The 26,451-nt window shown below is 41.1% G+C and overlaps 1 protein-coding gene across 1 annotated transcript in view; it reads right to left on the reverse strand.

Moving 5' to 3' along the window:
• The window catches only part of AGBL1 (AGBL carboxypeptidase 1), a 267,461-nt gene that overhangs the window by 163,343 nt on the left and 77,667 nt on the right, over window positions 1-26,451 (reverse strand). Inside the window, exon 18 of the mRNA XM_035554602.2 lies at window positions 18,054-18,234. Coding sequence (XP_035410495.2) covers window positions 18,054-18,234 — 181 coding nt within the window. The remainder of the gene's footprint in view (window positions 1-18,053; window positions 18,235-26,451) is intronic.

Below are 26,451 nucleotides of genomic sequence, written 5' to 3' on the forward strand. Positions count from 1 at the left end.
GCAGCATATCAGTACCCAGCCTCAGATGCCAATCAATCGTTTGTGACTCTACACTATTGACAACCTGCTCCACCCGGTTATAAAATACTGGTATCATTTGCCTATTACTGAAGTGCAGTTAAAACATTCAAACATGACAAGCAGTGACACCTCTACATCACACTGGAAACAAGTAAGCATTGTGGTTATTGTCTGAAATTAATGCTCCAAGGCAGGAAACAGCATTAATGTTTGACACATCACCAAGGATAATTTTAACAAGTTTTATACAGTTGCAGGTAATGACCATAAACAGTGATAGCCAATAGTCTGGACGATAACATTCAAAGACCAAGCAGAAGGTGCCCCCCTGCCCACCTTTTCTTCTGGAACCCAGAGCGCATAGAGGCTCAGAACTTTGAGTGTTCTCTGAGACTTAAAAGAATTCAAAACCCAAGTCAGAAAGGCTCAACAGCTGTTGTAACTGGACTAAACATCAACCTCTATAACAGGTGAAGAGATATCTTCCTGTTAGAGCTGTTTGGGATTTTATTTATTTTTTTAAACCTATTTTTTCTTAAGCATACGAACTGAAAATAGAATATAATGCTAAATATTTTACCAACACTACACAGAGTAAGAAAGCATGGAGAGATGCGTGGAGGATGTGGAGATTCTCTATCTCACTCTGCTGGTCTTCATGAATTCTTACATTAAATATGAAACTAGAATTTAAAATTTCTCCCTGCTTTGCTTGTTCATCTTTTCTCCCAGCTTGACTTTTCTTTTTTAGCCTTACCCTCAGGATTTCTTACCCCTGTCTCCACCATTCTAAGCACTTCTTTTCTCTGTACTCAGCCAGGTCTCCCTCACTGTGACTTCAGCTGTAGGCGTTAGCAAAATTGGCTGCTTTGATTAGAAATGTGTGAGTGGAAGGCAGATAATAGCCTGGTTCTCTACACCTGATCTCCCAGTGAGGGGTCATTGATAGGGGTCAACAGCTGAAATAAGTGTCTCATCACATGAAGAGTTTGTGAAGGAAAAGCTGTACTGTCAAATAAAGTGGAGCACAGCAATTGGAAGGGGCAGTCATCTATGTATTTAGGCTGGTTTGTGTTTAGAAAATTTTGCTCTGGACAGGAGCTGTCAGCTCAACAGCCAGAGCCTTAAGTCCTGTATTTTACTATAGGACAGATTCATCTGAGGGGGTTGCAACTACATCCTCCCAGAAATGGGCTTGTTAGAGGGGCTACAGAAGTTGTAGCCACACTTCTACCAAGACTGTGCTCCCTAACAAGCTCCAGTCTTATGTGCAATAAGGCCATGGTACTAAACTTGAAGGATTTTTTTTTTTTAAGCCAGTTCACTGATGGCCTCTGATTAAATTATCTCTAGAGTAATCCATTTGTTGATTGAAACTTTTAAAATGGGGACCATCCCAGATGATTTGACACTGGCTCCTGATGAATCATCAAGTTAAAGCCTTTACTTTAAATACTACTATTATGAATGAAATGTCAAATAGTGACATTTGATATTCTGCACCAATTACTACTGTGCATGTGGGCACATAAACACCACTTAAACGGAGTCAGAATCAGGCTTTTAGGAGTTCAGGGATCAAAAGAGACAGACTACTTGTCTTGTCTAGGTTTATAGACTACATAGCTGTTGAGGGTCCATTAATCATTTGGGAAAAATACAGCTATTATGGCTGATGCAAAAAGAGATGGACTAGAGGAGGCTGAACAGGACACGTGTCTGTGCTGAGCCACACATCCCTTGCCCCTCTTGTACAGCCACTGGTTTATGCATCATTCTGAAATGAGTGAAAAAAATGAGGTATTGTTGGATTAAAGATGATGAGAGAGAAGAAATCTGAGATTGAAAGCTGACAAACTTTCCAACTGTGGAAGGCACAGAGCTGTGAAAGTCTACCCTGATTCTTCTCAACTTGAATGATCAACAGTGGTAGAAAGTGTCTTACAGAGGACATTGTTGTATCAAGTCTTGAGAATCAAAGCCCTGTTCCTTCACTTAAGAATATTTTCTATCCCCTGTATTTGTAAAAGCAACAGTATCTATGTCTCTCCTGTACATCAGTGTAATCATGAGTTTCACTCCACAACCTTTCAGACTCAAAGTAGTCAACAGAGATGAAAAGGAGGAAGTAGGAAAGTCTGGGTGTGTATTAGTGGTCAGAACCATGCCATCAATCCTGAACTTGATACTAAACAGCCTTTCTTTAGAGAAAGCTTAGCTATTCAAAACCGAAAACTGTTCTTTTGAAGGTAGTGCTCTTGACATTCTTGACACAAACGTAGAACTGAGATACCACAGACATTTAAATGAAATTTGGCTTTAAAATTCTAAACTCAAAAGTCCAGGGTTATTAATTCTCATGCACACATGCAGTTTCCAGCTTTATTTTCTCTGGAGCATACTACTGACCCTATTTACAGCATCCCCCAGATGTTTGTGTAGCTACTTCTCTTTTGAGTGAGACCGTGTTCAGAGGAAGCCAGCATGATGGATAACAGAAGTCCTTTGACATACTATGTCATTTATCACATAACAGCCTCAATCCTGCTAACAGGGCCTTCTCCATATGTCACTGTCAGCTCCTATGCCACCCCAATGCATCAAAAAGAAAAGTTTGAATATGAAGCACTGTAATTCTTCAGTCACAGCTCATTTCGGCTTTCCAGACATGAAGAACCATTCTGTCTATCTGCCAGCTTGTTTGTTTAATTTTCACTCTGTCTCACATGTAAGAAATTAAGTCTTCAGTGTAGAAGTAAACCAGAAAAATGTCAGGTCTAGCAGAAAAGAGGAAGATAATCTCCGATTCCATCAGGAATCCAACGTGACATTTTGAAGTGGAGAAAGAAAAGACAGTCTACGAGCACTAGGTATAAGACAATTGCTGTCAGACCTAAGTCGTCCCTTCTCCTTCCCAGTCTGGGAAAAAGGTTCCTTAATGTGCTGATGTGAAACTAGGAATCTTAAAGGAATGCAGATAAGCTCCTGAATTCAGCTGCTTAATGGAAGTATACAACATCTCTTCAACCTCTTCAAAGGTACAAAATAGAGTTGAGGCTTCCAGGAAAGCCTCTTGAGATTATCAGGTAGGTCCTGCTATGGGCTAGCTAAAGTAATCAGAAATCACTCCTTAATGAAAAATTTCAGCATGTCAGTTCCCAGGTGACACTTGGAAACACAAACTAGAGACTGGAGCCACTGCTTGGGCCTCAGCTCTGCTCTCTGTTATATTAACACAAACTTACCAGTCCCTGTGCTGTCTCTCAAGCGTTAGCATGGATGATAATCAAACCATGATCCATCTATCCATCTTGCCATTAGACTTGGAATGTAGCCTGACCATGGTACTGGCTACTTTCATTGATTATACTGTTTGGACTGCCTGAGCACAGACAGCAGCTGTCTGTAGCACTTGCACCTCTCTCTCTGCTTACTACACCCTAAATTACCTTCCCCCTCCAGTGTGAAATAGCCAAGGGCATGACTCTCCACAGTTCTAGTCTCCAAAATATTCATTCAACAAGACTGGGGCTTGCTTTCAGACCTCTTTTCTCAGCTTCTTACAAACCCCATTCTGCTCTGCTCAAAGCAGTCTCTGCAGAGCAGCCCCAGTACCACCTGGGCATATCTGACTCTCCATGAGCCCAGAACTGACTCTTATTAGTCCCTGAAGCACCCACGATGGAGCAGAGCTCCCACATCTATCCAGGCAAATTGTCATACCCTGTGTGTCCATGAATCACCCTTTAGAAAGTTGAGGTTATAATCTTGTTTCTTGTTCCTTCAGCAGCTTACGAAGCTGGCCCAAGCTTATACGAACCATTTCATAGACTCATTTTGTCCTTGCTAGCATTTCCCAGGTTAGAAAATGTTCCATATTACTTTGAATGATTCACAGATTCCCTCAATGTGAATGGTGTTAAATTCCAAGAATTAAGATGCCATTTTGGATCACAAGTGATTTTAAAAATATGATTTGCCACTTCATTAGGTCATTGTTATACAGTCTATGTATATTTCCATTTCATTAAAAAATTTTCAAAAGAACCACTGGCAAATTACAGCTTGGAAATTAGTCAATAAAACTTTATTATGCTAAACCTTAATAGGATTATTAATGTGAAGGAACTAAAAATTAATTTCTTCCTCAGCAAAGATTTTACTGACAAAACTCCATATCTTTGTGGCATTCACATAACTACTCCCCTTTCTTGATGCCTACTCTTTCTTAAAGGAGAATCACAGAGGATATATTAAACATTATATTATTTACAAGTGTTATTTCTATAAGTTTGGTCATAAGGTGGCTGACTCAAAGGTCCCAAATTTCAGAATACTTAAGGTTCTGGGGCAGCAACTTAGCATCCAGCCAAATTGTCTTCTAGTCACAGATCATACCTCTTCATCCTCTCTGTTAAGTATTCACAGTAGATGCTTCATGTAGAGATATTAAAGGAGTGATTGAGCAGAGCCTAGTGAGCCTAATCACTAACAAGCCCTTCAAAGACCTTCATAACCTTATAAGCAGTTCTCTCCCTGAAGCTGCTAGGATGGAGTTCTGAATCAAAAATATCACTTCTGCTTTCCTGTGTATTTCAGAGTTTGGCATAAAGACAGACTTGTTTGTGTGTATGAAGGGGAAGAAACAAAAGAATTATAATTCAGCTAGGGGCAAGCCTTGGTCATTATTTGGACCACTAGGCAACAGGGTTGAATTACAACTTGTCATGACAGCACCCTAAATAACTGTTAGTTGGAAATATTAGCTTACATTACAGAAACAATTACAAGAGTTAGCCATTTGGAAAAGGAAAACATACTGCTGAAGCACTGCTGTTCAGCCATCACAGTTAACATTCTTCAGGTTAGAACAGATATTTCATGGGGGGAAGAAAGATAAATCAATCCAAGTTTATGTCCAAGTAAAGCAACATGTTTTCAGCATAACACACCTCAAAACACACACATATTTGCGCGCCTAATCTGCATAAACCCATTCCCACAGGATGAACATAATAATCAAAAATGAGAGCACAAATGGCCATTTAAATGCCTAAGTTCCAACTTGAGTAATTGTGTATGCAAACGCATATGTATTTTTCAAGCACAACTGCATCCTTTCAATAGTGACAATCTGGATCAAATGGCCTCTATTACCATGACTATATATGCACTTACACACATAGAACACTGTTATTGGCAAACCCCGAAACAAACTCCTTATTTAGGCTCACATCAGGTTAAAGCAAGAATTAGAAATGAAAAAATCATACGTGCACCACAAGCTAGTTTGTGGAGAATTAGTGCTTGCTGGATACATGCTGTTTAGGGACCACACATTCCATTTAAGACTGTGCAAGCAAAATTATGGTTTCAGAGCTGCCGCGTGTGTTTCTTAAGGATGGACAAAATGCTTGGGGAAAAACACACGCACACAAAACAGAAGCGGTTTGATTGCAACTAAGTGATTTAATTTTCAAGTCACTCTGTAGTTCACAACACCTGCTGCAAACCTAGTGGCTGCAACTTCTGCCCAATGGCTTTAAACCAACAACCTCCAGCATAGATTCAGAGGCTATAAAGAGCTGCCTTGTACCAGTCCAAAGGTGGTACACTAGGCAGAGCCTCACATTAAAGTAGGTACAGCTTTGCTATGGTGCTTTGTGACCCTTTGGGACAAAAAAAATATAACAAATACATTGCCATCGTCAGTACATACACAGCCAAAACTGACACATACCAGCTGAAAAAGGGAAAAGTATGAACACCAGCAAATATCAGCCCTGAGCTGGACTTTTGCTTTGGTAAGAAACCATGTAATGGAAAGATATACTTGATTCAGATTGTTTCTGCTGCTTACAGCAACAGAGGATCTCTCTCAATATTCTCCTTTTTCTTTACATTCACAGCTGTATTAGCATTATGAGTCTGGAAGCTCAAAGCCACTGATATGGACACTGATTCTGAGCAGACTGTGTGCTTGATGAGATTACATACTGTTCAAATCTGTCTAAAGATAGACAGAGAAGTAGCATAGTTCAAGGGTGCCCTCACCTGCATGTCAGGGAAAGAGACGGAAATTACTGCAACTTAAAGTGCTCAGCTCTTCAGTGCTCTTCTCCACTTGAAAAGTAGCACATGCACACAACCACACAGCACATTCCCCAAACATCTATTCCAAAGCAAGCTTTCTTCACATAATATGCATGTTCTGGAGGAGGGAAAACAACTATTCTTCCATTGCCTTCATTCATGGGCTTTTCACATTCAACCCTAATGCATGTTTGTAGTGAAACACTAGACAGATCAACAAGCAGTAGGTTTGGCTACTCCATGCAAATGGTTTAACCCACAAAGCATGCCCTGCCTTTCCTGTATTGACTTTCCAAAGATCTCAGCCTAAACCCAAAGATGTTATTAAAAATTTCCAAAAAATATTCAAGTAAAACATAGCTTAATCTCCTTTAGCTCTTTCTACTTCAGTTTCAGGCCCTGCTTTACATCTCTGCCATCACACTTATAATCCAGACCTGCCTTGCTTGGCATTATATCCATCAGAGCATAGAATTCACTGCTAGCTCAAATATGGCACTGGAGATTTCTATGATATAGACAAACATCTATTAAAGAATTGGATGACAGACCACCAGATTTTTTCATGTCACTGGAGCAACGATTTAAAACCATGATCATGCTCTGTAGAAGTGACTGATTAGTGCAATAAACTGCATTAATACCTAAGCCTCTTTTCCTGCTTCTTCTCATTTCTAAATGGTATTAAAATAGTTTATGATTGTTCAGCTACTCTGCACTTTACATCCTCTTATGTGTCATAACCATTTCTGAGGAGACAGAAAAATTGTCACTTTTTTAATCTTTGTCTTTTTTTCTTTTTTCCCTAATGATCTTTTGCTAGCTAACAGACAACGAATATGGGAAATGTTCCTCAACAAGTATGAGGAACTGTTACCTACTGGTAAAAGACACCATGGACCAGAGCTAGAACTGGGAATTGAATTTCTGCTTTAGGCAGTGCTCAGTCTGAGCAGGTGTCCCCTGGGAGAAATGGTACTTTCTTCTCCATCAAAAGCGGAGCTGAACATGTTGGGGAGAAAAATGAGGGAACATAGGGGACAAAAATGTACTACCAGAGATGTCAGTAGAGGTACATAGAAAGAATCCTTGCATTCACAATGTTGTTATTGCCTAGTAACTCTACAGGAGTAGGAGGAGAGCTTTAAGAAAAAGAAGGAGAGCTTTAAGAAAAAAGGTCAGAGGAAATAAAATAATCAAAACCAGCATTGCATGAAGGTACCGACCTGATTATGGATTGTTATGTATACATATTCAGAAATAAAACACTTTGCCTATTTGCAGTCTATAATACATATGCAGCGGAATAATAGGTCTCCAACTATTATAATAATTATACTGTAAGTACTTGTCATTTGTTACAGACAAATGAAAGCAATCCAAAAAGTGGTTTAAGATCTAGACTATGTTGTTCAGTGCCACTTCTTCACTGTATACTGCTTTCTCAGACAGAGGACATGGAAGAGTCCCACAGCATGTAACAGATATTTAACCATCTTATATAGGGACACAACCACTTGTGAAATTCCAGTTCTAAAAGGCCAGGGAAAAGTTGCTCAGCTCTAAACAATTCTGAACGTAGTATAATTTCTACAGAATCTTCCTGTATAAATAATCACTATCCCCATGCAACAAAACGTCATTGTAGCTGTCCAAGGGTTCCTGTCATGGTTACAATATCATTGAGCTAAGCTGTGTTCAAATAAGAACCTCAAAGTTTTGCAGTAAGTACAGACTCAAGGTGCACCATTACTGAAGCCCTCTTCCTTGCCCATCTCAGCTTCCCCCCCCCCCCCCGCCCAAAATCTGGGCTATATGACTTCGAAAGCTCTTTGGTTTTCTACCCCTTCAAGACTCAGAGCTGCTTTACAGCATTAAAAGTGTGCTCAACTTTTTTTTCCTGACTTCCAGCAGTGCTGTCTCTTAGGTTGCAGAAGAGGTTTTGATTTCTCACTCTTTGCCATTCCAGCATTGACTCAATTTTCTGTTTTTCATTTTCCTGCTGCCTCTCTGGGACATTCAGGTGGATTTATAAATTAAGGTGGCAATTTGCTCAAATTACTGGAGCAAAATTTGCCCGTGTAATTACCCCAATTGCATGTGCAATCATATGAACCATGTGCACAGGTGAACAATCCAACCTCAGCTGGTCCTCTGTAGGTGCATTTTTGCACAAGCAATTTTAAAAATACAGGCTTCCAAATGAAGCTTATTTTTGTTGATATGCCTCTTTGTCCCATTTCTAAAAACACCATTTTCAATCACCAGTCCATTTCTCCAACCCAAGGCTGTTATATATCTGCTCTCCTATCATAGCACTTTGCCAGCTTTTATTGGCATCTGTTATTCAAATTAAACAAAGAGGGCAAGGAAAAGCGGAAGAGAAACACAGAAATACAGATGTTAAAGAACAATAGTAGCCAAAACACAGAGCTAAGCCAGCACAGATTTTTTAAAGGCAAACACATGGAAAAGCAGCTCTACGCTTGCATAACTGAACTCCAGATTTTTTATTCATATGCTTTTAAAAAGAATTTCTATGCATATATCACACACACAAAAGTGTTCTAATACTTAAAAGGAACTGAATGGTCATATAAAATTTGAAATGTCACTTGGAACTCCAGGGATGTCCAGTTTGCAGGGCAAAAGAAATACTGCCCAATTTATTACACAGTGTAATATATGAAGGTATATTACAAGAGACAATAACCTTCATTCCCAGGCAATTTCAGCTTTCCAGGTAGTGTGGATATTGCAGTAAAGTATTGGACATTCTTCATTGCATCTATAAAAGTGAAGTTTTTACAATTTCATTTTGTGGACTTTTCCAATCCCATGAATTACAACCCCAACTCTGAATCCACGGCTTCCAAAAGACATTAGCTTGGGTAAGAAGACTTGATCTGGAGGTGAGTGATCAAAACAGCCTCTCCACTCATGACGTTAGCTCCTGTCCAATATATTCAACCTTTATATCAGTACTCCATTCCTACCACGATTAGGAATCAGATGCAAAATCCAAGGTTAACAGTAACCATCACAGTTCTCACTGTTTGTTTACCTATGGGGCCAACTGCACCGAGGTTTGCAGGTATCGCCTGCAAATTGCAAGAAGGTATAAAGAGACTCCTGTGATTTAATACAATTCTCCTGTTCCTGTATTGAAGACAATGAGCCTCACAAAGTTTCATTGGATGGCTGCAGAAGTCGTGGCAGTGAGATACTTTCCCCATCCCAGGATGTAACGGCGAAGGAGTGAATCAAGTGGCCACAGCTGAGAAAATGGATCGGACTCCACAAAAGATCCATCAGCCAGCACCCCAGTATCCTTTTCATTCTCATCAATACTATAGACTGTGCCACTAATGCATCAGTTCCTAACCGGGAACCAGCTGCTCCTTACTTGTCTGCACTGAGCCTAGCACAAGCACAATTGGTATGGGAATAATATATCAGAAAGGGGGCTTAAATAAACATAATAACAGACAAAGGAGATATTTGTACACAATCAAACTAATAAGAATAATAATATAATTCAATCAACTCATTAACTCTACTAAAAGCTAGCTCTGTACACCAGTCTCCTGGCTCCCTGAAATGTCAAAGGAGTGCACATATCTGATTATGAACTCCCGTTGTCAGTCAGGAGAATAGACACGAATGCAGAACAAAAATAATTCCTTTCTGAGCCCGTGGAACATCGTGTTCATATCTAATATTCATGCTAACTTGAAAATACAAGGTAGTACCCATCTAAAATGAAATAATTTTCAAGGCTCAGAGCTGAATTGTTTAGTAGTCCAAGACATTAATATCACTGAGCCCACATCAAGTGATTTTTGCAGTGAAATTCCCAGTTGACCTTGAATCATCAGCATAAATTGTGTATGAAAGAGCCAGGGGAGATGTACTCGGCTCATGTGGTACCTTTACTGTTTCAGAGCAAACACCACGCATGCTTTTGCAACTGGAGGCCTAATGAAACACGAGACAATGCATTTGATCCTTCCAGTCCTTAATACGAGCATTAACTAATTAGTTTTTGTGACCATTTAGAAGACAGATGGTACTGTTTTCTCCATTGCACTGACAAGCATGGTACAGCACTTCATAAGATACCAGCAAGCAAGAAAACAAGGGCCCAGACTTTTAGACATGAAGAAACCCTAGGCCCTGCCCATGCCAGACATTCTATTACCATATTACCAGGTCTTTTTTTTTCCCTTTTTGTTGTTGTTGTTTTGTTCTCTCCCAAGGTATACAAACAGTGGTGCATTTCTCTGGGCAATTTATCAAAAACTAGCAGTTGTGTTGGTTTTATTAGGCTGGACGCTGGGACAAGCTGATATTCAACACATTGAGTGTATTCTCCTGCCCAAACTTCTGGAAACACATGAGATGTGCTAGAAAATAAAAGAAATAGCAGCAAGGCACCCAAAATTTCAGCTACTGAGCTTCCAGGAAACAGAAGCACCAAGCAATAAACCCAACCACTGACATGAGACTGGTGCTGAGTCCCATAGACAATGATAGCAGACAGGCTCCTGTTTTAGAGACTCAGCCACACAATAAATTAGGTGAGGGTGTGTTAGAACAACAGCTGGCTGCTAATTAGTCACAGCCCCCCTCAGCAGGGTATCAATAAAGTGGCAGAGAACATCTCAAGTAAATTAAATTTTAAAAAATCCTGCTGTAGTCTCTCCCCAGACAGACCCTTCCTTCATCTCCCTTCTCAGCTTTTTATTTATTGTAATTACTTTAGTAATAAGATTTGTTTCCTTGTTATTATATATATTACTATGCAGGGCAACAACAACAAAAACAATAGCTGGGAAGAGTTATGTAGCTTATTTATCTCCTCAGTTGTTATTGGGCCACTGGGTGGAGGAAGCAATGAGGAGGTGGGGGCCTGGGAAAAGCAGTAAATAGAAGAGAAAGCATATTCCTCAGGAGCAGAGACGTATGGGGACATATTTACGAAGGAGGAAACACTGACAATGAGCGAATAGATCTAATAACTCAGGGGGCCCAGCAGCTCTGGCTGATAAAGGAAGGAATAAACAATCCTGCACTGGAAGCGCTGTCAGAAGGGAGTCCTGGGGCACATCTGTCTGCTGACGGAGGTGCGCCTCAGCAGAGCCAAGGATGGACTGCCACCACTGCACAGGACAAAGGGCTTGGTTTGAAATCAGGTCACCTCCCACTACAGAGATGTACTCAGTTGTATGGTGGAGGACAGGACCTCACTTCTGGGTCCACGAAGGAAGGGCTTGCCGAGACGAGAGGTAAGGAACACTGTAGCCCATATTTCATCTTGTGCAGTTCACATACCAGCCAGATTCACATACCCTAAACTCACAAATCATAGGCCTCGTCTAAGGGGGATTTTCTGAGCTTGTCAGAAGCCATAATGCTGCTTGCCTTGAAGAGGTGAAAGTAGTCTCTGAGCTCCATTTCACTGGAAGAAGTGAAGGTGGCAGACAAGCAACCAAAAATTTTCAGGATGGCCTCTTGAGAAGACCACGGTGTCCAGAAAGTGCTTATTCACCAGCTGTGCTTCATCACTGGAACAGGATCCCTGTCCTCTTAATTAATATAGGGCAACTGAGGCAATGCTTGAGGCAACACAGCAGCAATTAGTTGAGAAGCATTTACTCTGTACAAGGAAAATTCACCCACAGTTCATAAGCACTTCCCAGAGCCACACACCAAGCCAGGACAGACAGGGACCTGTCTTCCCCGACCTGGCATTTTCATCTCCTCTGAGGTCTGAGTCAGTGCATGCAAATATGCCACCCAAAAATGTGCAGCTCAGAGCACAGCCATTCTGAATGAGTAGGGATTGAATCTTTTGCAAAAATATTCTTTTGTCTAAGTATACCTTGCCTTCTTCATGCATTTAGCTAACTACTGATGGCACGGTGGTGCTCATTTAGATTCAGGGCTTCAGAATACAACATGGGGGACAGAGCCCAACACTGTCTGCTAAAGAACAGCAGCACACTAATCCTGGAGTACCTCTCTCTCCTAGAGATAATTCTTCCCCTGCATTAATTAACGTCAGTTCAAGAACACTCCTTTCCCAGCCTTCCCACATCTTTGCACAATCCTTACAGAAACACATTTCATAGATTAGCTAGTCTGGAGAGAGCCTGTGGAGTGTGTTTGCAAAGAGCATGGCACCAATTTAGTTATGCAAGGCTAGCTTCTGAGAATTAAAACTCCTCTTCGATCCTCTGACCACAGAGAAGCAATAAAGGGAAGGAGGTGGAAAAAAGGAGTGATGTCTACATTTACATGGCTTCGTATGACATCACCACAAAGTTTAATCCTTGAGGATGCAGTTCTGGATCATCAAACAACTCCTTAAGACTAGCCAGTAGCTTTTTTTGCTGTCCCTGTCCAGTTCTGCCTCTTACTGTCTGCAGAACACAATGTCTCAATGGAGGAGAGTAAGCAATAATGCAGAAGGAGAAAAGTCATATATACAAATGCTTTTTGGTATACAGATAAACCCGCTTCTACTCCTCCTCCTAAGAATATCCTTCAAAAAACAAAGAACTGGGTTCCACAGAATAAGTGGCAACACTAATATTTTTCCCTTTTTAACTTTTGAGAGCACACAAAGGAAATGTGTTCTGGAGGGGATTTCAGAGGACATTTATATCTCTCCATTTCAGTAATTGTGAGAGGTAAAGCTTTTCTCTGCTTTTTCGGATTCCAGGAGGTAATGAACAAAGCCTGATAAGCTGAACAGGATAGAATAAACAGTCTGACTAAAGTAGAGTGAATATCAATGGAGAGAGAAACAGAAAAAAACAACAGCTCACCTGCCTTACCTTTGAGCAGCAGAAAAGCTTACTCAGCCTGTGCTGTGGGAGGGCAGGTGCAGGAGGGAACAGGGTGTATTTAAACCAGATAAAGAATAGTCCATGGCTATAATCCAAAATGCAAATCAGGATTTCCTCTTCCTAACCGCTACTATGGTTACCCCATGGCTTTGAAAAAATCATGCAGCTTCCAAAAAATTCATCTTCCTTTACCATAAAAAAAAAAAGACTTACCAGCTCCCATCTCCACTGACTTGTTCAAATTCATTTATAAAAGTGCATCAAGTTCTTTTCATTGAAAAGCTTCTTTGATTCAATAGGAGGGAAAGGAGAGTGAGAAAAGGGCAGACAAGAGAAGAAAGAGGAAACATTAAAAGGAGTAAAGAAAGAGGAAGAGGGTGGCAATGTAGGAGCGAGAAACTCAGAACTGTGACACTGGGCAGTTAGGGGTTTGTGAGGGGGGAGAGAATTTGTGAATGCACAAAATACATAGAGACTGCATAGGAAGTATTTTTTAAAACAAAAGCACTTCTCTAGGAGCTCCCACCTCTTGCCTGATCAATGATCTTGCAAGGCTGAATCATTTTTAATTTAATACTTCTGGGAAGTGGGGGGAAAAAACACTCATTAAACATAGGCACAGTTGGCAAGCATCGAGTGTTAGCATTTGGCAGCATTTATTATTGCTGTTTATGGTGATATAAATTAGGTTATACTGACATAATTAATAACCCTAAATTTAGGGGTAATAAATAGCAATATTTATATGGAACTGCAATGTCTGAAGAAGCCCAGCCAAAGAAAAACAAAATGCTGACTATCATGTTGCAACTGTGAGCATACGTGGGACTGCCAGGTGTGTGTAGGAGGTATGCAGGTCTGAGCAGACGCTGAGGAATGGCTACTTGTGTAAGCCATTGACAGGAGGGTATGCAGCAGGTGCACAGAGAAGACAGCCCAAGAGCACATCACAAGGCAGCATGCAACTGCATAGGTAAGCGTCAGTGCACACGCAACTTGATGCTCAAGTGTGTGATAACAAGCTTAAGTGCGGACAGCCAACAGTGTTCTGTTTCTTTATGAAAATTTCCTTTTGTGCTGCCATAATTAAGCTTTTACAAGATCCCTGCCTGACCCTGCTTTCACTAGTTGAATCAGAAGATGATCTAGATTGAAGAGTAAATGCTCCCAGTACAGACATTTCACTTCATTTCACGCCGTGCAAAGGTTGTGGTATGTCATTATCTCATTCTCCCAGGAAGAAAACTCACAAAAAGAGGAGGAGAAAATGACCAAGGTCACGTAGTCCGTCAATAGCAGAGCCAGGAACAAAGCCTCTCGCTTACCCACTGCATTTTATATCAGTTTCCTAATGAAAATGCTACTCTCCCCTTCATGGATTCTCCACCACTTAATAGACTGGAATTTCTTCTAAAGCTTTCCTATTTATCTGTTTTAATTTTAAAAAGGGGTAGAGGTACGGAGGAAGATGTTCATAAGAACGTTCTTAAAAACTTGGGTTCTTATAGAACAACCTACACAAAAGAGTCAGCCTGCAAGAATGCTTTCTCTTAAGCAGTTTAATGTGTTTGTCACTTCCGACTGACTTACACTTGTGTTCCCAGTGATTAAGACTATTTTTTCCTTGTAATTTATATCAGAAGAAGAAAAAAAAATAAAGCATACAGACAATCACATCAGGTCAGACCACAGGTCTATTGGAGGCAGCATCCCATCCCCTGCAGTGTTCAAAAGCCACTGTCTGACAAAGTGTAAGATCAACTTATGAAAAGTAGTACCTAATATTAAAATATATAGCAGTTATCAGATCAGCTGAATATTATTTAACAAACCCTACACCTGACTGCTGTTCGGGATGGAGCAAAGCACTCAGCCACACACAGCAACACAATCATTAATTCTCTCTGGCTTGAACAAACTCAAATTAGCTACAATATTTGGTAGTGATCTATATTATGTGAATACAACCTCAGTTGTACATATACACTGGCATCACCACTACCTTCATTTAGCATCAGTGATAGGGCTGCAACTCTCTCCATCAGACAGACAGGAAGGGACTCTCAGAGCATCAACTGAAGTGAAAAGGAGAGTGGAGAGCTGTTTCCCGGCTCAGCCACACACAGTCAGAGTGTAATTGCATTACGGTAGTCATGTCTGTGATAGAGGAACATTCTCTGCATGTAACTTTCAGATCACATTAACCAAAGCAAATACCAAGGCCCTGATTGTCTTGTTGCTGCCCAAGGCTCCCAAAGTGCAATCGCGAGATACCCTGCTGGGATGAGCACTCTTCCACTGAGCTGTGCCTGCAGCAGGGAGCCAGCATGGGTAGGGGCACAGCTGGGCTGCTGGAAGAAATCTTTTGTAACGGTGCACTGGCATTCATCTCTATGACGGTCAGGGAAGTGTTAAGCACACTCTGGCACAAAGGGTTTGGGAAGAGGGAGAGTGAGGAGCTTCAAAAGAACCACCAACAGAAAGAAGTCCAACTCTTTCTTAAATAAAGATACTGAGATAAGACTAAAGAAGGATTAACGCCAGTTGAGAAAAAGATAGAAGAAAAGTAGGGAAGAGATTTACTGGAAGATCTACATCCAAAGTGGAAAAAAAAAATAAATTTAATAATAATAATCAGTCTGCTTATTAGAAAAGCCAGAGCCAGGATGGTCAGGGCAATGGGACTGCTCTGGATGGCTCGTATAGTAGCTTTTGCTATGGAAGAGGTCATTTTACCTGAAAACTTTGAGCATCATCCTAGCATTAAAACAGAAGGGATCACTGTCTCATAATAAGAAATAAAACGGCAGGTTACCACATGCAGGTATTTCCAGCAGAGAACCAAGACAATTGTTGGCCTTGACAGTAGATTTGACACATTCAGTGTGTCAATCCCTTCCACAAAAGGGACTGTGAATCCCAAGACAAACAAGTGGCTTCATGAAATGTGTTTTAGAGGTGTAAAAAATACATAGCAAGTACCTGCTTACAAATGTTATGGTCGAGAATGGGCTACAGACCTGTTTCCTCAGAAAATAGTTTCCCTCATAACATTGGCAGTGATTTGATTTGAAAGACAACAGGATTTACTAAGGTGCTTAAACCTGGGTAAGGTAGAACATTAATAGCTAAAGAAATCTGAATGTGCATACACAGACATTAAGGGCCTGAAAGATATTTTTTTCTCCAGTGCTCAGTTATTTTCACTAAACTGTTAGCAAGCCTCAGGCCCAGAACAGAACCATTTCTTTCCATGTAGCAGGGCCTGAGTCCACTGAAAAAGCATGTGGGAAGAAACAAGAATATCTGAGCCATAGGAGACTTCAAAGCCTACAAGCGTTTAAATTAGAGCATAAAAGATTGGTTCTCTCCCTTCCTCAGGCCTCATCAGTTACAAAGCCATGGCCAAGTCCCTTTTTCCCTGCTCCTACTCCACATGTAAGGCTCACCAAACTTTTTCACTCGTCGGCAGGTTTAACTACAGTTTAAGCTCCTTTGCATGAGGAAAGGCAGAACACCTTCCTGCATGACGTGAGCTCAGACATTACACTTCATCCAGGTGTCACTGAGAGCCACATCCTCCCTCCTGAGGGCCCCTTCTCTGCTATACTCACTCCTGACAGCTGGAGAAAAAAAGGTCAGACATTCCCCGCAGTCCTCCATCTGCTGGAAACTTTAATTAAGCACAGTGAAAGGAAAAATAGAAGGGGGAAAAAAAAGCCACAACCTTTCTTTTTTTGCTTCTGCTGTCTGGAAGGATCAAGGAAGCATTTGGTGCCAGCAGAAGCTTCAAATACTCAGGGGCAGTATTGAGCTACTCAGAATAGTCTTCCCAAACTACTGACACACGCATGTCCTGGGGAGCGTAGGAGCACAAAACTGTTCAAAGTCACAGACTAGAGACAGAATAGTCCATGTTGCTCTCTACTGAAGCCCTCACCCACAACTGAAATGAATTCGTTTAGAGCCGAACAAGTTCAAGTTCTTGTTTAGGGTCCTTTTTCTGTTCCTGCAACACCTGATCAGCACAGCCTGACCTAAAACCAGATGGGTGACTGTAGTTTAAGAAAAGTTGCTCCTCTCCACCTTATGTATTTCAGTGCTTGTCTAAAACCATCTTTCAGCTTTGAGATTAGTCCATTCCAACAAGCTGGAGGACACAGTTCTTACTGAAACCTGCAAGACCTTATTACCAAGTTAAAATGCACAGCTTCTTTGCTGCAGATGGGATGTTGCCACAACTTTCTGCCCCTGCATCAGAGACAGTACAGAGACATACAACCGCTTACAGGCAGTCCGCAACCATCACTCCAAAAACAGTGAAGTGCAAACCTACCACATCATACTACACTTGTCAATCACTCAAGGGGAATTCCTCTTTCACTAGCTCCATAGAGATCTATTTCATTCCACTTTAACATATTAGAAGCAAATTTGCACTTTTTCATCTGTTGGGAAGGGAGAGGGAAGGTATGTTACTGTGGATGGGCAGGGTTGGTGTAAAAGCAGCTGTAAAGAACGCAAAAAGGAATCTGCATTTTTGTAAGCTCAGAAAGACTTGGTATCTCTTAGGAAGCGTGTGGGAGAGAAGATTGAAAAGGAGGTGGGAGAAGGAGGGAGCTTCACTATATGGAAATGTTTCCATGAAAACTTGAAGGCTTAATAGATCCTTACTCATCTTTCCCCACTCAGGCTATACAAAGCATTAAAGACAGTTATTCCCAAGTATATCTGCTTACAGGTGAAGTTTGCCCTGCTGATTTAGCAGAACAGCTAGATCTCCATTTAGCAAGCAAGATCCACTTTGTCTGGTACCACTAATGCAGTATGTATGAGACATCTTATGGCCCCACACAGTACAGAATCGCAAACATCTGACCCACGCAAGACAGCGCACTGGGCTACATCCAAGAATTACATTTACCATATAGGATTAATAACAGGATGAATAAAACACAAGGCTCTAGGCAAAGAGAATTCTCCTGACCCAAAACATGCAAGACAAGACCTGCTCGGTGTACAGGAAAAAAGCCTGCAGGGAAACCCAGCAAAACCCCACAAAAAGTACATGCCACTACAACTCACTTGCCATTGATGACTCCATCAGGATTGAGCATGGGGACAATCTTGAAAATGAAACATTTCCTCAGGAGATCAGCAATGGGATCACTGCTCACAAGGAATTCTAGGGTCCCTTTCATAACCCAGCTGGCATTGCTTTCTCCAGGGTGAACACGGGCCATTAGAAAGACATACGGACGATTGTCTGTAAAACAACCAAAGATTTGAAGATATTACTCATAGAAGCTGCAGAGGCAGAGTTTTCAAAACTAACCATCATTTCATAAGCATCTAAAAAATTTAGAAATAATGTTCACAGCTAAGACAGTCCACTACTTTTGCTGTTTTCAGTTAATATAGACAGACTCAGATTTGCAAGAATGATTTTCAGAAATTGCAACTAGAACAGTTCAGTTTCTAGTAGTACATTTGACATGGGAGACATAAGCTGTGGGAATTTGGGATAGGAGAAAGGAGGTTTTTTGTTGTTGTTTTTGTCTGTTTGTTTTTTTAATCAAAACCTTACTAAACAGTCCATTGATAAGCTCTGATGAACCCCCCCCCTTTCAAAGCAGACTTGCAGCTTGGCAGAGAAAGGTGCCTTGTTATCAGATATGTTATTTGCTGTTCCTGTGAAAAAGCACCCACATTTGGCCTACTTATAAATCTCCAAAAACTCTCAGTATACATATGCTTAGAAAAGACCAAGTCTGACAGCAGATTCTTTGAATATCCCATCTGTGTTGAGCATACTCCACGGATGGGCCAAGGAAAAAGGAGAAGGCAGAGGGAGACACCTGCCAGGCAGAGAAAATAAAAGGAAAGGACAAAGCATTGAGGTGTCTTAAAATGATCCTTTTGTGAGGCGTTCACAAGCTCACGCAGCTGTCACGTCAACCTGACAGATCTGCTTTAGTCGAAACCAGTATCTGTCAGGGAATCACAATGATGCCGTGATGTTTTTTCCAGCTCTGTCAGGTGATGTCAGAGCTCAGGCTCTGTTCACTTGCATGAATTGAAGGGACTTCAGCTGACCGGCTTTGGAAAGGTAAAAGGACATAAAACACAACCAAACACATCATCTGAGTGCCCTTGTAAACAAATGCTGAATTAGCAAGTTATGCTCCTTCACCCTTAGCTCCCAAAGCTGTCCTTCAGTTTTCTAAATGCTTTACAAATCATTAATCAATTAATGTGAAACAGGGAGGTAGCACACCATGCTGAAAAATATAGATGCTATTAAAGCGCTGCTTAGTGATTTGGCCAACAAGCAAAGACTGCCGGAGCTGAGAATACAATTGAAATTTTCTCATTTCCCAGAGAAAGAATAAACAATAATTCTTCTTAAATGTATATTCTGTACACTTCTGCTCAATCTGTACATTATAGTACAATACAATTACGTCTTTCAGGGATGCATACAGGTTTAGAAATAATCCGCTTTGTACCCCTCCCCACTTCCATGCCTCCCTCTTAAGCATTTGGTGGGCAATACTGCACTCTCAGCTCAAAGAGCTCATACAGAACAATTATACTGTGGTCCAGTAAAGCAACTGAACTCTTTTCTCAATAGCCATACATTAATTTATTTTTTTTTAATCGTTCTTACACCTTATTCTTACACCACATTTTTACACATCATAAACCCAAATTATATATATACATTAGTGAAAATATACCAAGTGCCCAAGTTACATCCCAGCCATTCTGCCTTTATTTTTTTCCAAAATTAGAATACACAATTTCTATTCTGCTCCAGCTAGATGCTGTACATTACAATCTACCTTAGTAATGCTTTTAAATAGCAACAAGCAAAAAACTAGCTTTCACAAAGACATCAGCTGCATTTTGCCATTTCCAAACATTTTCTTCGTTCTCCTATCTCCATGATTTAGTGCTGTTTTGCAGGCTCATTGCTGAGCTAAACTTATGGGACTGTGCTGTTGTAGCGGAGAATGAGGCTCTTGAGGACTCCTAATGGACAACAGCTGTAAATAGCACAAAGCAAAATAAAACATGTTCTCTTGCAATTGATGAATACAGCTTTAACAACTCTTGTCTCTTCTGTACATTGGGAGAGCACAGAGCATGTTAATTGAGAGATTCTTTCCTCAGTCAAAGAAAGAAAAAAAAGAAACCCTAAGCTTTCTCATCTCTGCTAATTGCAAATACTGTGGGACTGGCAGAGACCTGAGTTCTGTTCTTCTTCTCAAGACTGATATGCCTGTCTGTCTTCATTTCAATGTGAGAAAAGCTTCTAGAGTTTCCTTATCTTAAATCCCAGGAAATGGTTGGGGTAAAGAGAGCAGACAGACATTATCTACACTGTTTCCCTGTGGGTGACAATGGTGGCAGTCCACAGCTGTAGGGTTCAACCAGGGAATTCTCTCTACTCCAGTTAAAGCTTCCTTTAATAGCTCCCCTCCTGACAAACACGATTGCAACTCAGACATCCCGTCCACAGGAGAGTCGTAACAAAAGTCCATACCAGTAGGCAAACTGCAGATCTTGTTAAGTGCCTGTTCCCTTCACAGAAGGCATTGCAGCCAAATCCCATATCAAAATGCTGCTCTCCCCCATACTGCACCCAGCGTGAAGACTAATGAAGCACTAAATAGAGCAGAGAGTTGATGTTATGGCCATAACACTTGCTACCCTTGAGACACCTGGGAAACAGAGACCTGACTCTGTGACAGGCAGAAACCACTCAATCCTATAACTGTAAAGCATATCCAGTAATTTATCTGCCTTGAAATTGTTGTGATAACTGTGATAAACATTGCCGCTTATGAAAGCAGTAGACAGCAGCATTGGTCAGCTGTACTCAGTATACCAACTGGCAAGCACCAGCCAAGATTCCTGCACTTAGCTGAGCTGTTTCACTTCATTCCTGACTTACCGTGCCCCATGACTGCAGCCCTGACCTGGCCAGCTCAGTGCTACCCAGCATAGCCTGCTGGTTTCCACTGGTGCTCAGCTACCCTTCTTATGTGCTATTTCAATCCTGAGCCCCTTGTGACTACCTAGTGTGCCATGTCACACCTGTCTTCAGGACACTGAGCTACAAGTTCTCAAACACATCCCTCGGGGTCCAGAACTGAGCTCGAGTCTTCAAAAGCCTCAGGCCAACGCTTAGGCAGAATCCTTCCCAAGTTCTGGGGAAGCTGCCAGAAAGCTCAGGTTAGCCATTTATCTCTGCAAAGCCCATACGACATATAACCTTCTCTGGGAATGTAAATAATAAAAAGAGAGAGCAGAGGAACCTTTTCATGCTACATAAAGCCTCATCCAACAGATCTTGTCTCATTACTCTGCGTTACATTTTGACATGGCCAGGATTTAACGTGGCGCCAACAAAACCAGAGATGAGAGATTAAAGCATCACTGATGCCTCTTGCAAAACTTTGAGCAAAAACCCTTTGAGTAATAATTCTAATGTATCACCTACTTCCCATCTCCCCCTCTCTTCACTCATTTTTAACTGTGGATATATGCATGAAAATAAGAGCTTTGTTCTTCCAGTACTGCTAACTTGCTGCTTAATCTCCTGTCTGTTGTAGGAATCCTCCTCTCATTATGCCATCACCAAGATTCACTAAGAGGTGACTTTGATGTTACTAATCATGGCATCGGTTAGGGAAAGGGAAAGAGCAGCCTGAAAGAAAAGAACAAAACCACGTTAACACAGCAGCATCCCTCATCAAGACGACCACAGAAAGGAAAAGAAATGCAGTTCCAGATGCCCTGACCTGGGCTAAGGTTCTAAATTATATCAAGCTGAGATTTGGGCCGTGCCATTTGTAAAGGGAGAAGGTTTCGAAACAACACAGGATTTAATAAGGAGTCAAAGGGAATTATACATACAGCATGTGAGAAATTCAACCTAGATCCAGGTCTTGACTCGAATTTTTCTGGCTGTGCTTCTGCATACCTCTCTTTCCTTTACCCCCAAGCCCAGGGCCACTAAAACACAGTGTGTGATTTTTTTTTTTCCTCCCTTTATTTCTAAATACAGCATGAATTTATCATGAGCATTGCACAGATCAAAGGGTCAAGTTTACTCCAGGACATAGGAGACAAACCAAGAACGCTAACTCTCTCTCCCAACTTAATTATCTGTGACCACTACAGCTTATTCTGAGAGTCAAATGATAGGGAAAAAGAAGCACCAAATGTAGCTCTTCCATGCATGTCACGGCTGCGTCCTGCTCTGGATACATCTGATATGCCCAAGGCTGCATAGTTACGCAAAGTCAGAGAGAAGACAGGATATGGTGTGATGTACAATGAATATATTAAAGTTTGAAAAAAAATTACTTCAAATACCGAGATCACAGAAAACATGAGACTGATCTGAGGCAGAATCTGTGTCAGACACTTTACTCTCCTCCTAAAGCTTTTCCTCTAGTTGTCAGTCTTTCAGTTACTTTAAGATACAATTCTTTCCTCCCCCAACCTTCCCCCACCCCAACATTACGGTCTCCTTGCTGACCCTGCTTTTGGCTAAATACTGCAGAAGCAGACATGTCTTATGACAGAGGCAGAACACCGTCTGGCAGGACCAGCTGTTGTTTTCCAGAATTATCAAGGAGCTATTCCTCCCTTAAATATACTTACATTATATACATTATTACTATTACCTATGGCAAAGAAGTGAACACTACAAATTGCCTTGGCTAGCTGTTCTCTACCTTCATAGCGTGGTGGGGGTGTTTCAGGCTCCAAGTTGCTTGGCAACCTCCTTTTGTGCATGTGTTTTATGAATTCATTCACCTTTGAATCAGAGATGACCAGAGATGATTGGGGAGATGAATATGGGTACAGAGCACCCAGCTCTGGTGCAGCTTGACATCCTACTACTACTGGTCCCCGTCTGTAGTGACTTACCTGCATTCACTGGTGTGCCTGCATATTTACCCTGACTTCCTTTAGGTCCTTGTTCACACAAGTCCTGTATCAAGTCACTCCACTACATTTCCCAGAATAGTGTCAGGACTAGGCCTATCGCCACATAGGTCATTCTCGTCACTAGGGCATCCTAGTTGCTCCTTGAGAAGTTTGATCCATGAATCCCTGTAGTCCTCTGGAATGAACTCTTGTGTCCTGAGAGCTGCTGGAATCACTATTCCAGTCCACACAGCACCTCAACCACTTCTTTTTATCTCTGCAATGCAAGGCATCTGCTTGCTACTTAAGATCAGACAGTTAAAAATGTTAAACTTCATCATGATATTTTCATCATCAGGACTTCTTCACACAAATAGATCAGAAATAGGTATAGAAAGTTCTCTCTTTTAGTTCTCTCTAAAAACAGACTACAATCCTATTCATATTCAGTATAAACAGAGCAGTGGAATCATTGCCCTAAACGTTGCTATGCCTAAAAGAAGAAACGGGCAAGGCCATAAGCGCAGCAGAGACCTGCAGGATAACTGCTGCACAGGCTGAGTACAGAAATCCATAGAGCTATGAAATCCATGGGCTGTTTTCCGAGAGAAGGATTTCATCTGAAATGAAATCAGGCAGGAGGAGCAGACTGAAAAAGCTTCCATTGTCATAAAAATATCTCCCTGGGTAATCCGCAGTGATGGAAAAAGGAAACTCTGATAATTTATGTGACAGTTTAATGGGATTTTGGTGACACATGATACTTTAGAAAGTATTTGCCCAAATAGGACAGACAGGACTTTAATAAGGCTTCAGCTCCCAAACATCAAATATTCTCACCCTTTACTTTTACATTTCATCCTACATATCCACTACTCACCCACAGCCCATCTATCTCATTTGCAGGGCACATTTCAGTATTGTGAGAGCAACAGCAATTCGGCACTCTCTGGTGACATCCCTGACCAGAGAGACCTCTGAGTATCTGATCCATAAAGGGATCAAGCTGACCGTGCACCTACAGGGCAGAGCATCAGAGCTTTGAATTCTGAATCATAAGCTGCCCTCGGGCCACATCCCCAGCCCTTTGGGTGTCCTTAATAGCTTCTCTGCAGAAATCAAGGGTAGCAGATGGACAGGACAGTCTGCAGCAGGAATCACTTGCAGTGGGGATGCCCCCAGAGTACACTCCAGGAGTAAATGGCTTTCGCACTGAGCAATGCCTGAAACCCATGCTTTTTGTTTATGAGAGACAGCCTTTACCCCAGTGTAATACCCCCATGCCCTTCACTGCCATCACTTTGAGAAAAGGCACAGCAGCAAAAGGAACTGCTTACAGTACTAAACCAGGGTGAAGCCAGGGTTAATGGGATGAAGCTTCACAGAGGAACATTTAGGTTGAATATCACTGAATTATATTGAAGAGTCTCCCCTGTGGAGAGGTAGAAGTTAACATTAAAAATATGTTGCCCAGAGCACTAGAAGCCATTCTGTACAGAACAATCTTGCAGTAGCTGGGGACAGAGATAACCCAACATGCTTTTATTTTCTTTCTTATTTCTATGGATCCACTTCTGAAGCCCTTACTTTTCTGGAATAGCTCCTTGTAGAATCTGGGCAGGAGAGGAACGGTCAAAAGCTGTGTGAAGACCTCAGTGTTTTGCCCAATCTGTTACCACAGGAGGCAAAGATCAACTTGGGACCCATAATTGGGTCTCGTTATCCCTAAAATGGGCATGGAAAATAAAGCACCTGTCAACATTTCTCTCACTATAGGGAATAACAGCCAAATTTCACAGCAGAAAACTTACTTTCCTGTTTAGTCCTTCAAGCAATTCTGTTCTACTGAAGATGAATTCTGTAGTAAAGAGCAACTTTTTGCCTGTACAGAACAGAAATTTAAACCCCACCTAACGCCACCTGCATCATAAAGTAATGCTCATTCTTAAACAAGGGTTGTGTCTTTAAGAGGTACAGATCCATCTCTGTCTCTGACTTGAGGTCTTCCTCAGGGAAGAACTTGTAAGAAATAAAATATATTAAAAGGAAGTGCAGAGCATCCCATTATCAAAGGGATAAAATATCAATTTTTGTCAAGGTAAAAAGCATTGCAGATTGGCTTTGATGGGAAAAAATGAATTCTTGGTCTTCACTTGATTTGATATTTATCACTCCACTGCTCTAGAAATGTCCTAGCAGGGAATGTTTCTTAAAAATATTATCATGTATTTCTCCTGCAGTTAGCAAGCTACGAGGGTTTTAACTTGTGTGCTTTGGTACACACGAAAAACTCACAGGAAGGGAGAAAAAGGAAAGAAAACAGTCTACAAAACACACCTTCTAATACTTCATTGTGTCAACATCTTCTTAATAATGAAACTTTTGCCAATTCACTTCATTTATGGCATCACTAAATTGATTCTTACCTCACCACTGTTCTAGAACTGTCTTGCCTAGAGCTGATCCCAAAAGGATTTCTCTTTCCACATACAAGAGATATAAGGAAAACCCCTCAAAATTGGTCTTCCAATTTTGAACAATGAATCTTGTCTTGATAGCAAGTTCTTAGATGAACTCCCCATATAGTTGAGCAAAAGAATGCAAGTAATGGAACAACATAAAAGGTCTTTCAGTGAGATGATCATGATAACAAAACTGGTGTCAGCACAATGATCTTGCAGAATGACATAAGCAACACCATTTTTCATCTTCTAGATGATGTGATGTATGTAACACGCACCAAGGGTTTGACTGAACTGGAAACGTTTAACACTACGGAGATGTGGAAATAAGATCTTTAAACAGACCATCCTACTGTCCATCCCTGCATCCATCAGCCTTGACAAGAAGCTTACTTCTACATAAATAGTTTTATCTTGATAAAGAATTAAGTGGGATGCATTAACACTTTGTGTCTAAAACGTGATAAATGGAACTTCATCACTTCCCCCTCCCCCCGAAATGTTTAGGACAACTGGTATCAGTAACTGGTTTAATATTAGTGGCTAGTTCTAACCTGTATTCCCCTGCTGCCAAACAGCAACCTAGAAATATTAGCGTTTTAACAGCTTGTTTTCAAACCCTCAGACCATGGGCTCTCAGTAGTTGTTTAGGCCATGAGAAGAACGTAAGTTCATACCACAAGCAATTCCATACCACAAGCAAGTTTGACTACTGATATACCCTAAGGATGAACAGAGAATTGGGATCCCATGGCATAATCAGAACCTCAGAATACTTGACAAAAAGATAGGCAGAGCAAAATGTGCCACTGCAATAAAATAGATAACACGAGGAAGTTTCAACCAGTATATGGTAAGACACTGAGCAGTCACCATCTAAGGTCAGAAAGAAGTTCTTCCCTTCGGATGCTTGTGAAGTGATTTCTAATGAATCATGTCTTTCTACATCAATCACTATAGGGAGCTGAATGTCAAGCTAGGAAGACTACTAGTCTGAGGAAAATTGTTTCTTCTTAGGAATAAGATGGTAGAAAGGCTAGGCAAAGGAACGTTTTTTTTTCCCCTTTCTCCCA

This window comes from Cygnus atratus, chromosome 11, assembly GCF_013377495.2.
Source record: "Cygnus atratus isolate AKBS03 ecotype Queensland, Australia chromosome 11, CAtr_DNAZoo_HiC_assembly, whole genome shotgun sequence".
NCBI classification, from domain to species: domain Eukaryota; kingdom Metazoa; phylum Chordata; class Aves; order Anseriformes; family Anatidae; genus Cygnus; species Cygnus atratus.